The 12,735-nt window shown below is 27.0% G+C and overlaps 1 protein-coding gene across 1 annotated transcript; it reads left to right on the plus strand.

Annotated features, from left to right (window-relative positions):
* The first annotated feature begins 4,030 nt into the window (after positions 1-4,030).
* On the plus strand, positions 4,031-5,591 carry LOC101252700 (transcription factor MYB41-like). The gene is made up of 3 exons (XM_004243256.5): positions 4,031-4,275; positions 4,383-4,512; positions 4,625-5,591. The coding sequence occupies exons 1-3, from the start codon at positions 4,143-4,145 to the stop codon at positions 5,361-5,363; spliced, it is 1,002 nt and encodes a 333-aa protein (XP_004243304.1). The 5' UTR covers positions 4,031-4,142; the 3' UTR covers positions 5,364-5,591.
* The last annotated feature ends 7,144 nt before the right edge of the window (positions 5,592-12,735 follow it).

Genomic DNA, 12,735 nt, shown 5'->3' on the forward strand with positions numbered 1-12,735 from the left:
ACGAAAATGTTTCGTTAGCTAAAAGTTTGATGAAAGAAATACCAGAAACTCAGCGGCTTTGAATTATAGGTTGCTTTAATTTAGGAGTGAGCCCAAAACATTACCTTTTGGACTGCTACAGTGGAAAAAATTCACTTTTTTTTTACGAAGTTATGTTCTATTTTAGTTTATATTTTCTCATTCGATATTCACATTTGAATTTTATAGGCTTAATTATAAGGATTATATCCTTTAGATATACTTTTTTCGTATTCAAATTAAAAGTCAAAATCTCTAATTAAGGGCTCGTTTGGATGGGCTTAGGAAGAAAGAAATGTTAGGGTTATATGGGTAATTTGGAGATTGTATAAAAATATTAAGCACAAAAAGATAAAAATGTGGTCAACTTAAAATAGCTTATAAGCTAAAAAAAAAACACTCCTACCCCAGCTTTTAACTTTTGGCTTAAAATAATTTTTTTTTAACTTAAAAATAAGCTGTTTTGAATATTGTCAAACAGCTAAATAAGTCAAAAACAAGCTTTTAAGTCAGTTTGACCACCTTTTAAGCTGAGCCAAACAAGCTCTAAGATCGAACAACTATATCACTCTATCACATTAGCCTATACAATACAAGAGCCTATACAATACAAGCTAGCACTTTTCGGCTTTTTCCATTTATTTTTTGTTTGACCATATAGCTTTAAATTGAGCAATTATTGCATTTTAACTTTTTCTTGTTTTCTTATTCTTCTTTTCTCACTATAAAAATTGTGCTGCCGGATTTAAATTTGCTTGTATCTTTCGAAGAAAAATGTCTTTTTTTCTTCTTTTGATCATATTTTAGTTTCAACGATTTAGTTAATATGTTTATAATAATAACATTAAATGACATATCAACTCATGCTACATATTTCAAATTTAATTCATCAAATTTGAAAGTGTTTTTTTTTTTAAAAAAAAAGTAAAACTAGACAAATAAAATCAGTAAGAGCAATGAAGTATACCGCATTGCTGAGTGAAATAATAATTTATATACTTATTTATGATCTTAGACGATTTCTTTCTCTTTAACAAATTTTTGAGATTAAATTAAGCTTACCATGTTACGGTATTAGAGTCTTGATGAATCTTACTTATGCAATAATCAATATGACTTGAAAAGGAAAACGTGTGTTGTGAAGCAAGTGAGATTTCAAAATTGATATTGGTGTATATGGCATATCCTCAATATTTTTCAATAACTAAAAATGTCCACGATGGGGGCCACCTGTAATCTGTGGTTATGATTTGTATAAGCAGCTGTTTTTTTTTAAAAAAAAAATAATCTGATTAATCAGCATCGGTACAGTACTGGGACCACATAAAAAGAGCAGATCAGTTTTTGGTCGAAATTTATATTATAAAAATATGATTTTTTTCAGTTTGTTTTCCTTATTGAATCGATTCATTAAAAAATATATCAACATCTAATATAAATTTTAATTGTTATTAATTTAATATAAAATATTTTTGTACGAGAAAATAGTGATTTTTTTATATTTATATGGGGACACTTGTCCCTAGGATACATGTACGGTTTGGATTGGCCTGACCTCAGGACACGTCCTCAAAATACAAATTAAATTAAGTTAGCGTCTTTTACGTAAACACTCCAATTTCATATTTCCTGTAAATTAAAATTACTCATAAAGTTCACTGTTTTTGTTGTTTAAAACCGACTAATGGAAATATGTTCCTTCTGAAAATTGTGCTTCCTAGCTAGTTTTGAATTAGTGTGGAATTAAAAATAATCTATAGCATATTACAATACCTTTATAAGATTATAAAACTTTCTCATTAGTTAGACGGAATAAAAGTATAAACTAATTATTTTCAGCTTTAAAAAGTGTATCATTATTTTATATAAACTTATTTGAAAATTAAAAGAGCAAAAAGGGGGTTTTGTCATTATTTTATATTTTTATGTAATACTGTATAACTTTTTCTACTAACATATGTATATAGCTTTCTTTTCCATTTTTCTGGGGTCTGTTATATACCCTTTTCTCTGTTAGTGATTTTATTCCTCAATATCATAGTTGACCTTTTTGCTCTCAAAATATTTTTTTCAATCCTTCTATTTTATATTTTACAACCATGAGATCTCCACATTTTGGACATTCTAAATTTCAAAATGAAATATATAAACTATAGAGGATACAAAAAAGAAATGCTTTCCCACTGACGATTAAGAAGAAATTTAGAAAATCATTAACTCGAATAGCAATATTGAATATTACATGCTTTATTAACAGATTATATGATGATTTCAATAAAGAATCGAGAAAAGATAGGATATACCTAGACTTCGTTCTTAGTTTTATGGATTAGAAAAGTTACTTTAATAAACTCTAATTTAAAATGATTTTTTAAAAAAAAAAATTGCATAAATAATACGATGACAAATTAGGAAGGTACAAAGCAAATACATCGGCAACACATGACAAAATACATCAAGAGACTATATATCCGAACACTAAATAATATTACTAATAAGGAGAGGAGGCTAACGACTAATCCCCTATTTCCTTAGCTTAAAATACAAAAACATTCGGCTAGCTATCTATTAACTTTCTATTCTAATTAATTAAATTGCGTCATATATTCTATATTTATCTAATTTACATCTTTTGTTGGATTATCTATATGTTTTCTTATCCGTACATCCTTCAATTCACATTAATTATTTCTATTTCTATACTATTAATATTATATCAGAACTTACACACTGGCTTCCTCCAAGGATGCATGCATGTCAAAGATTACAAATGACTGTAATATATTTTATTTCATTTTATTAATTATCAAAATTTTGTCTCTAAGATTAGGTCCTAATTAAGCTTCTAAAAAGTGACACGAAGAGGACTAACTGGACTGAAACAGATACGCTGACGATAGCCAACGTAATTTTTGAAATATTTTGTGGACTATACGTATCTAGAGTTTGAATTATGTTATTATTTATTTATTTATAAAATTCTGATAATATTGTGAAGAAAAACACTGAAACAAGTTAAAACCTTGACATTTTAATTGGTAGGGGAAATCTAACTACCGTACCGACTAATAATTCTTGGTTTGTAGACTTTGATGTAAAGGTCAAAACCATTAGTTACTTGCCACCTGTCTCATCTCATTCATCCAAAATTTCCACATTTTTATTACTGTTCAGATAAAGTCTAAACACTTTTACAGTTGAAAAAAAAAAAGAAGGAATAGTTAGGAGTAATATCCTTTGATCAACTAATTTATCAATACAATAGAAGCATATATTACTTACATAATGAATTTGTATATATGTACGTACATTATAAACTGTACATATCTTATAAAGTAAATTGGTTGATCAAATAATTCAGATTCATAATTATTTTTAAAAAAATATATTATTATTTTTTCGTCCACTTGGATCACCGACTATATAAAAATAATAATTCTTCTGTCTCTATTAACTTGTTTACTTTTTCTTTTTTAATTATTCCTAAAAATAAATGACAAATTAATGAAGGATATTTCTTTTTAAATTGTTCCTAATTATTTGTCCATTTTGACAAATTATGAAAGGATATTTTTTTTTACCTATTATATCCTCAATTAATTACTTAAAAAAAGATAGACCTTTTTGAGAATCTTAAAATTTTAATTAATCCACTTCATAATTATTATGAGTAAAATGATAAACTCACTATGTTAATCATTGTTTTCTTAATAGCTATGTTAATGCAAAAGTGAACAACTAATTAGGAACAGGGGAGTAGAATTTTTTATATTTAAAGAGTGATATAGTTAAATTATCAATCTATTTATTGTACTTTGAGAAATATGCTAAGAAAATATTAAATAAGTAAAAATGATACATTATTTTCAATATTCGATCACCTTAAGTAACTTTTGTACATTTCACTCTCAAGAGACAGCGTAGAAAGTGATTTGAGGCATTGACATACAACGAGGCCGGCGCCAAATACTATTGACTTCAATCTATTTTTCCCATCTATAAATATTGGTCTTCATCCTCTCAAGGTCCTACAAGTTCACTTTTGTTCTCTTAAAAGTTCTTTAAAACACTTAGCAACTTTTTAATAACATCTACAAGGAACAAAAAAACAAAACAAAGAAGCAATGGGAAGATCACCATGTTGTGATAAAAATGGACTCAAAAAAGGTCCATGGACTCCAGAAGAAGATAATAAACTCATCCAGTATATTCAACTTCATGGTCCTGGAAATTGGCGAACACTTCCTAAGAATGCTGGTAATTATTTTATCCATCGAGATTATCGATAGTTTTTCTATTGTTCTAAGTGTATATTATGAGTGTATATTGTGTATATATAGTACTAATGAAATGTTCATTTGTAGGACTTCAAAGGTGTGGAAAGAGTTGTCGTCTTCGTTGGACTAATTACTTGAGACCTGATATTAAAAGAGGAAGATTCTCATTTGATGAAGAAGAAACTATTATCCAACTTCATAGTGTTCTTGGCAACAAGTAAGCAATATATATATATATATAGTTTAAGTTGTTAGACAGAACACGTATTTTTAGTTTTCTTGAGTATTGACTTCTCAAAACTTATATGTGTGTCTTATGTTTGTCTTAGGTGGTCAGCTATAGCGGCTCGTCTACCAGGGAGAACAGACAACGAAATCAAGAATTATTGGAACACTCACATTAGAAAAAGGCTTCTAAGAAATGGTATTGATCCAGTGACTCATAGTCCTCGTCTTGATTTATTAGACTTATCGTCCCTTCTAAATTCGACCCAATTCAACCTATCGAGCTTACTTGGGCTACAAGCACTTATAAACCCTGAAGTCTTTAGTCTTGCAGCTACTCTTTTGGCATCACAAAATGAAATTACCCCAGAAGTGTTACTACAAAAATATCAAGAAAATAATCAAATGTTCAACTCTCAACTACAAAACCAAGAAGGGTCTGAATTGTTGTTACAAAAACTTCAACAAAATCAAATATTGAATTCCCAATTGCAAAATCAGACTCAATTTTTCCAATTCCAAAATCAAATTCAAGAAACACCAAATTTCACCACACAAAATGTTCCTTGTTCATCTTCATTGTCACGGCCAATGCAATTGGGACACGTGGAGGAATCTTATTTGATGAATGGCCAAATGCTACCTCCACAAAACTATGGTTATTGTAATTCTGATGCTTCTGATAATTCAAATTTCCAGTCACTCAACAACAACAGCAGCAATCAGAATATAAGCTTAGATTCAGTGTTATCGACACCCACGGAAGACGAAAAAGAGAGCTATTGCAGTAATTTGATGAAGTTCGAAATCCCAGAGAGCTTAAATTTTGATGATTTTATGTAAATATCGAACCACATTGTCCAAAATGTGTGTTTCTTTTTTTTTTTTCGTGTTTTTTGTTGTTATTGTTTTATTTGTTTACTAGGGACATTTGGATGGAACCGTTGTTACGTTTTTTTTGTTTTTTTTTTAGTATTTGGTGCATCCAAATTCTATAAGTTTGTAATGTTAGGTGGCTTTTGTTTTAGAATTTTATCTTTTTTATCTATACATACCAGTTGTGTATAATAATTTGTTTGTTGTCTTATTATATAGTTTCATTCATTTATTTTCAATGTAGCCGGTGGATTATATGCATATAAAATAAGTTTGAGGATTTTTTTTCCCTTCTAATATTGCTTAAGTAAGTTTCTTTATTCATTCATTTTCTTGTGTATTGTATCTTAAAAGATTTGAAATCAAAATTATGTATCTAGATAACCAACTATAATGACTTGATTATTATTTTATGATTTGCTGTGTTACATGGAAGTACGATATGTTAATGAGTGTTTTCTACCCTTTTTTTATTTTTTTTAAAAAAAAAGATAAATACAATTTGAGGAAACTTAGTTTTGAATAAATCCTGTGGTACTCTAATATTGAAAGACTAATACCCATTTAGTTCATCTTTACTTGTTCGATAATAAATTGATCATATTTTAAAAAATTATAAATAAAATGATAATTTTATTATATTAATTTTTAAATATAATCTAATGCTTTGAAAAATCTATTAAAAATGACTATAGATAATACTCATAAGGATAAATAAGGAATATTCATTACGTCTCAAAAGTCCACTAACTTTTAGAATATTTGTAAAGAAATTAAGGTATCAAATATTATTTTTGTCAATGGCTTAAAGCCACTATCCGACGTTCATAACAATCATATATCACTTCATTCTACGTTCAAGAAATATGTCACTAGCAATCTTCGAATCATGAAGAAAATTGAGTGATAAAAAAGAATCAAGACGTTACACTAACAAATATTCATACTAAAATCTTTGTTACATCACATTCTAATTTTATATTTTCTTTATCACTTCTAATATTTGTCGTAAACAATTTCATATCATCATATGTAGATTTAATTTTATTGGACAAGCCATGTGACACGTTTAAAATTTGTTATATTAATTAGCTACATCTCTACGCCTATGCTTGTCGCATAGCTCCCGTTTAACTTACGTAAAGGACCACTTCACTCCTCATAAGTTAGGACTAAAATTCAAAAATAATAATAATATTCTTCTATAGTTTGAACATACCTTAAAAGTGCATTTTTGTCTCAACATACACTTTTAAAAAAAAAAATTCTTCAAGAAGCATGTGATAAGAAGAAAACGAGTAAAAATTGCGCTTTATATGGCTCAAATTCTTACACCATTTTTGTGCAAAAAGACGCTAATATTGACTCAATTTGTTACAAAGAAATTAATATGTAGTACTGTGAATCATTTTTCATCTTTGATAATTAGTGTCCACACACATTCAATATAGTTTCTGCGGTTCATAATGTTTTCTATTCAATGATTGGTAATTAGGTGGTATATTGAGAATTATTGAGATTCTCTTTTGCATAATTGAATGCTCGAATATTATAATTATTTTTATTATACAAGAAAATGGTCAAATATCACTTTTGAATGTTTCCAAATAATTCAGATGATCCATTAATTAATTAATATTACAAGTTACATGTGTTTTCTTGACTAACAACAAAAACTTTTACAAAAACGTGGAATGTTTTTACAAACTGATAAATTTTGCTTTTAAACGCGTAGTGGTAGAGGGAACTCTCTAGGATATATAGGTGGGTAATTATAGTCATATTTTGCATGTTTTAAAGTTTTAATGGAATTAAAAAAAATTCGTTCGTAAAATTATGATTTATCTAAATTATTTAAATTTAAATACTAATAATTATGTACATGGCGTAAAGTGTTACACAAGAGATTCTATTTTAAAGATTTTTAAAAGAATTTTTTTTTGGTTTAATTTTGTTATATATAATGAGAAAAAAATTTATTAATTAATCAAATTTTAGCTAATTTCAACATAATTTATTTCACCAAATACTTTTAATCCATTATTTATTGACTTAATCTATTTTAACATATCAAATTGAACTCTAATTTGCGCATTTGATATAATCTTATCTTCCAGCCGCCCTCGCAAATCACAATCAAAATTCATAACATAACATTGCATTGTTGGAACTTGGGATTTGCTTTAACTCTAAATTGCACATTTCATTAATCACGTAATATTAATGAGCAATCTCCATCAAAAGTACGAAAGTTACTTCTTCTGTCTCTATTTATTTGTCTATATTTTTTTTATATTTATTTTTATATATTTATCTATTTTAACAAATCTTGAAAGGATAATAATTCTTTTTCTAATATATCCTTATTTAATTTTAGAAAATTTCTGATACTATTAAGTTGCAATGCATATTTTTGGAACCAGAAAATACATTTATTATATTTGGAGCGTTACATAATCTTTAAAGTTAAGAATAAAATTATAACTAACCTATGATATAATTGATGCATTAATATATGTGTCACGTCTAAAATAGACGACTAAATAAGAACAAATAAAATAATAAATTTAGTATTGATTTTTATGAAATAAAGTTTACGTATTTAAATCACGGTTAAAATAGTATTGATCAAAATACTAAGTAAAATACGTCGTCTATGAAAAATTATTTTATATCTCAATAGTAATAAAAAATGAGGGATTATTTTTATTGGTTTACTTATAAAAGAGCATATCCTAGTCTATGGATTTGGTGGTGGGAAAAGTGGCATCATAGTTAAAGAAAATATAATCCAAAAATGTATTGTTTTATGTATCATTATTAATCTACTTCGTAGCTCCCGCAGTGTGCCTTACCTTATATAGTCGTCATGCTTATGTTTATTTTTCAATAGCTTGCATTCATATTACTGTTATGTTTCGTCACAATATTCGATTTAGATTTTGAGAGTTAAAATTAATTGTCTTTAAACACGAATAAATAATTTTCTAAACTTTTAAAAATAATATTCACATATTTAAAAGTTAGTTAAAAAGTACAAATAATTTATAATAACATAGCAATTAAAAATATTTTTAAAAATATATAAACAAATTACGATTTAAAAAATTCCTTTAGAATCTTGAAATTTTAGAAGTATCACATAAATTGTGATAGAGAGAATATTGTTTTTATTATTATATGCGGGAACAGGCAACAGACACACATACAAATTATATCGGGCGGAGCTACGTGATACACCCTTCGTTGGGGAGAAAATTAATGCATACACAAGCAAAATAATATTTAAAATGTTTAACTAACATATTTTAAACATTCTTAACGTAATAAAAGCATTGTCCACGAAAAAGTTCACCTCTGTAAAAAATTTCTATTGTGCAACTTTTAAATTTTTTTTAGTAAAATTTTTATCTCCGGTATTAAATTAAATAATAGAATAAATTATACGAGAGACAAAGTATTATTTTTGTAATTATATGCGGGACCAGTGCGGCTAATAATTATTTGGCCCGGATTTTCTTATATAACATCGATCCGCCTCCACCTGCTCCTTCTACAGTAGGAATCTTGCACCACTAATTTTTATTATTATATATGTAATAATAATAAATATTCATGAATAATTTTCGGACAAAAAAAAAAAGAAGAATTAGAAAGAATACTTCTTCTATTATGATTTATATAACTGTCATTATATTCTTGGATATTCAGAAATTTTGGTCCAATTTGACAAATAACTTTCCTACATCTTACTCAAGTTACAATAATACAATTTGCTAACTAATCAAATTTGTATTGACATATTCACTCCAATTATTGCTAGAAAAATTACATAAATCATAAAATTTAAAATAATTATAAGTTTATATTTAAATTTAAAGTAGTTTTTGAAATACAACTCATACCCTCATTTAAATATATATATTGACTTAGTAATTAAGGAAATTGTTTAGGAATATATAGTGTAATTATTTTTTTATGAATATAAATATAAAGGAATATATATATTTGCAATTATTTTACTTTTATAAGGTATTTGCTTATTTTCCCTGTTATTCTAAAAACTATATTGTAATTGCTTTAGTTGGGCCTCGTGTTAAGCAATCTTGACAATGTATTGTCTAGCTCATCCATAACCCAACCCAACTCATTATTTTGTAAAGACAATGTCGATAAGGATGAGGGCGAGATAAATTTTGGTTCTAACTCAACTTCGAATTTTAGCTCATAAATTAAAGGGAAACTTTCATATATAGCAAATAAAAAATTTATATTTGTATGCTATAGCAAAGTTTACATAATTGCGCTCCGTAACAAATATAGAAACTGCATAATTCGTTATACATATATAGTTGAAGCAAATTGTATAAAACGAAGTGTATAAAACAAGAAAGAGAAAGACACTTGGGCAGAGAACTGTATAAAAATGAAGTGTATAAAATGAATTGTATTATTATAAGTGTATAGAACGATTATATACAATTTGAATTTGTATAAAATGAGAAAGAGAGAAAAACAAAAGAGACTTGACAAGGAATGTACAATTGAATCAAATTGTATAACGAGAAAGAGAGAAATTAAATACAATTTGAAAATTGTATAAAACGAGAAAGAGAGTGGAGGTGAGATCTGGAGAGGGGAACAAAAATATATGTATTTGTACAATTTTCTCTTCTTTATACAATTAGAAACAATTTTTATACACTTGTGTTTGTATAAAAAGTGAGGAAGCGAGCGATAGATTGGAGGAGAGTGGCGTCCGGCAATTTTTTTGCAAACGTTTGCTATGGAGCACAATTAAATTAAATCCTAACTACTCTATTTATTTCAGGTTATTAATTTGCTATTATATACAATTTTCCAAAATAAAATAGTATTTTCCAAGAGACAGCCCAACCCAACTCATTATTTTGAAGAACATTCCATCCATGGATCAGCCCAACTCATATTGTGAAATACATTCCATCCATGACCCAACTGAATTCATTAGTTTGAAAAACATTCTTTGTACAACCTAAAGTGTTGTCTACATATCCAAGGCCACTTCAACGTTTTATAATTTAAAGTTTTAATTCTGTCATTTCATAACTCCTATGTCAGGTATTATTTTATTTTGAAAACAGTCTTTCTATCTTAATAAAATAGCGATATAGCTATGTACACACAACTCTTTTAATATTCTACTTGTACAGTTTCTTTAAATATTTTATTATTATTATTATTATTATGATTGAGACACTAAAGTACATGGAGTTTAATAAGAAAGAAATTCTTAAAAGAGGTAATTATATCTTGCACGAAACTAAAACCTTAGTAGTGCTCATCCCATTATATAACTCAACAATATGATTGATTCATTTTGTCAACTAACTTTGATAACAAAGAACAATACAAAAAATCATTAGTCCGCAGAGAATAACATAAACTTACTCCAGTATTTTAATCACCAAGACTAAATTGAACCCATGGCCGTAAATTTTGAAAATCAGATGATTAAATAAAAAAAATTCAAATCTAAAATTTGAATTTGTAGCATTATAATTCAAACTGTAATCTCTTCACCATCAAACTGTTCACGAAAAAAAATCACTTAAATGAACAGACTCCTAACATGTATCTTTTTTTTTTAATTACATTTTTTATATCAATTATACAAGGAAAAAATGTTGTATATTGGAATTTGGAATAAACAATTATGGTAAAGGACAAAGTTACTCCTATGATTGAAGCAATCAATGCATTCTCCATTCTAAGTATACATATATATGATATTCCAAGGTGGAATCTTCTTCATGTTTTATCACATGTAATGTAAAGTGGAAGATGACTTTGATATATCAATATCTACAGAAGTATATTTGCCTTTTTCTGTTTTGGAACTTGTTATATAGCAAAAAAACTTTAGAATATTAAAGGGACATTGATCAATCATGTTCAACTTTCTTACCCACTCTTCCTTTTGGATCATTTTCAAATAATTTTTTGCCTTGACTATTATGTGGTCCATATTTTAATAAACCTAACTCTTCCAATATAATGTTGTTTTGCTTTGAGTTCCATTTTTTTATTTGTTCTTGAAAATCATCATTAGCGTTACATTTGATGATTTCAATGACTTGAGATTAAATTCGAGTAGTTGAAATGTTGTGTCTAAGTGAATTTGGTAAATTGCTCTTTCACTAAATTAGTTCACACTTTTATTTTGTTAAAATTCACTTTTATTCAACATAACAGTGAGTATACGTTGTTAAATTTCAAATTATCATATTAAAATAATATTTTTTTTGCACTTCATATACGATATCGTAGCATTTAATATGATGATTAGTAAGTTTTCAAAAATAAACTCTTAAGATTCAAATATTACATCCGCCTTTACCTAACATTTTTTCCCTTCTAAGTATTTGGGTGTACAACTATACAATGGTATGTTTCTGTTGACATTGACAACTATAGTCTATCAAATATATACCCAAATTTATTAAGATCACAAAACCTTATATCAAACTTATGTAACATATAAGGAGTGGTTTAATTCAAATATGAGATTTTTTTAATTTTAAAGTTAATTAAGTTTTAATATGAGTTTCCAATATTATAATTTTTTTTTTTAAAAAAAATAGAAGAGACAGAAAGAGGGATTTACGACACCATCATTACTTATTTTTGTTATATACTATAGTTGCCACTATTCTTTTCGTGCTCAATTACCAATGCTGCTTCTTTAAGTCATTTCATCTTTTCTTTTATTTTTTAGTCGATTTCTAAAGTTTCATCATTAAGAAAACGTCCTAAGTAACTAGATAAAATATTTGAAATTTGTCCTTTTAATCTTTTATCTATGATGTCAACATCTCTCCTAAAAGAAAAAACAAATGAAATATGGGTTAGGATGGATTGGGAATTTGGGATATAGTGTTAATGAGCCAGGTTTAATTTCAAATTAATTAAATTTGCCCCATTTGATTTTGGAAAAATAATTTTGCATAATTGTCAAATCTATTCGTGAAATAATGACACTGATTGCAATTAAATACGTGGAAAATAAGTTAATTACTCAAATAAAATTTGAAGAAATATAATTTTATTCATCAAGATAGCGCGTACAAATAATATTCTCCCTTGATTGTCTCTCTCATAAAATTTATCTACGATTCGAGAGCTATTAGTGACTTATTTCTAGAATTAGGATGATTAAGAATTAACCTCTATATGAATATTCCATGACTTGTGTGGAATATATCGAGACTTCAATCTCTTTATGAAATTTTCGAAATGTCTTCTAATGGAATTTAGTAATCTTTATATAGACATGAAATAGAGTCTAGGATTGAGCTAC

Source organism: Solanum lycopersicum, chromosome 7, assembly GCF_036512215.1.
Source record: "Solanum lycopersicum chromosome 7, SLM_r2.1".
Classification (NCBI taxonomy): Eukaryota; Viridiplantae; Streptophyta; class Magnoliopsida; order Solanales; family Solanaceae; genus Solanum; species Solanum lycopersicum.

Coding starts and splice junctions, on each gene's coding strand:
- LOC101252700 (XM_004243256.5), top strand. CDS start 4,143: ATGGGAAGATCACCATGTTGTGATAAAAATGGACTCAAAAAAGGTCCA. Junction 4,276..4,382: donor AACACTTCCTAAGAATGCTG/GTAATTATTTTA, acceptor GTTCATTTGTAG/GACTTCAAAGGTGTGGAAAG. Junction 4,513..4,624: donor CATAGTGTTCTTGGCAACAA/GTAAGCAATATA, acceptor TGTTTGTCTTAG/GTGGTCAGCTATAGCGGCTC.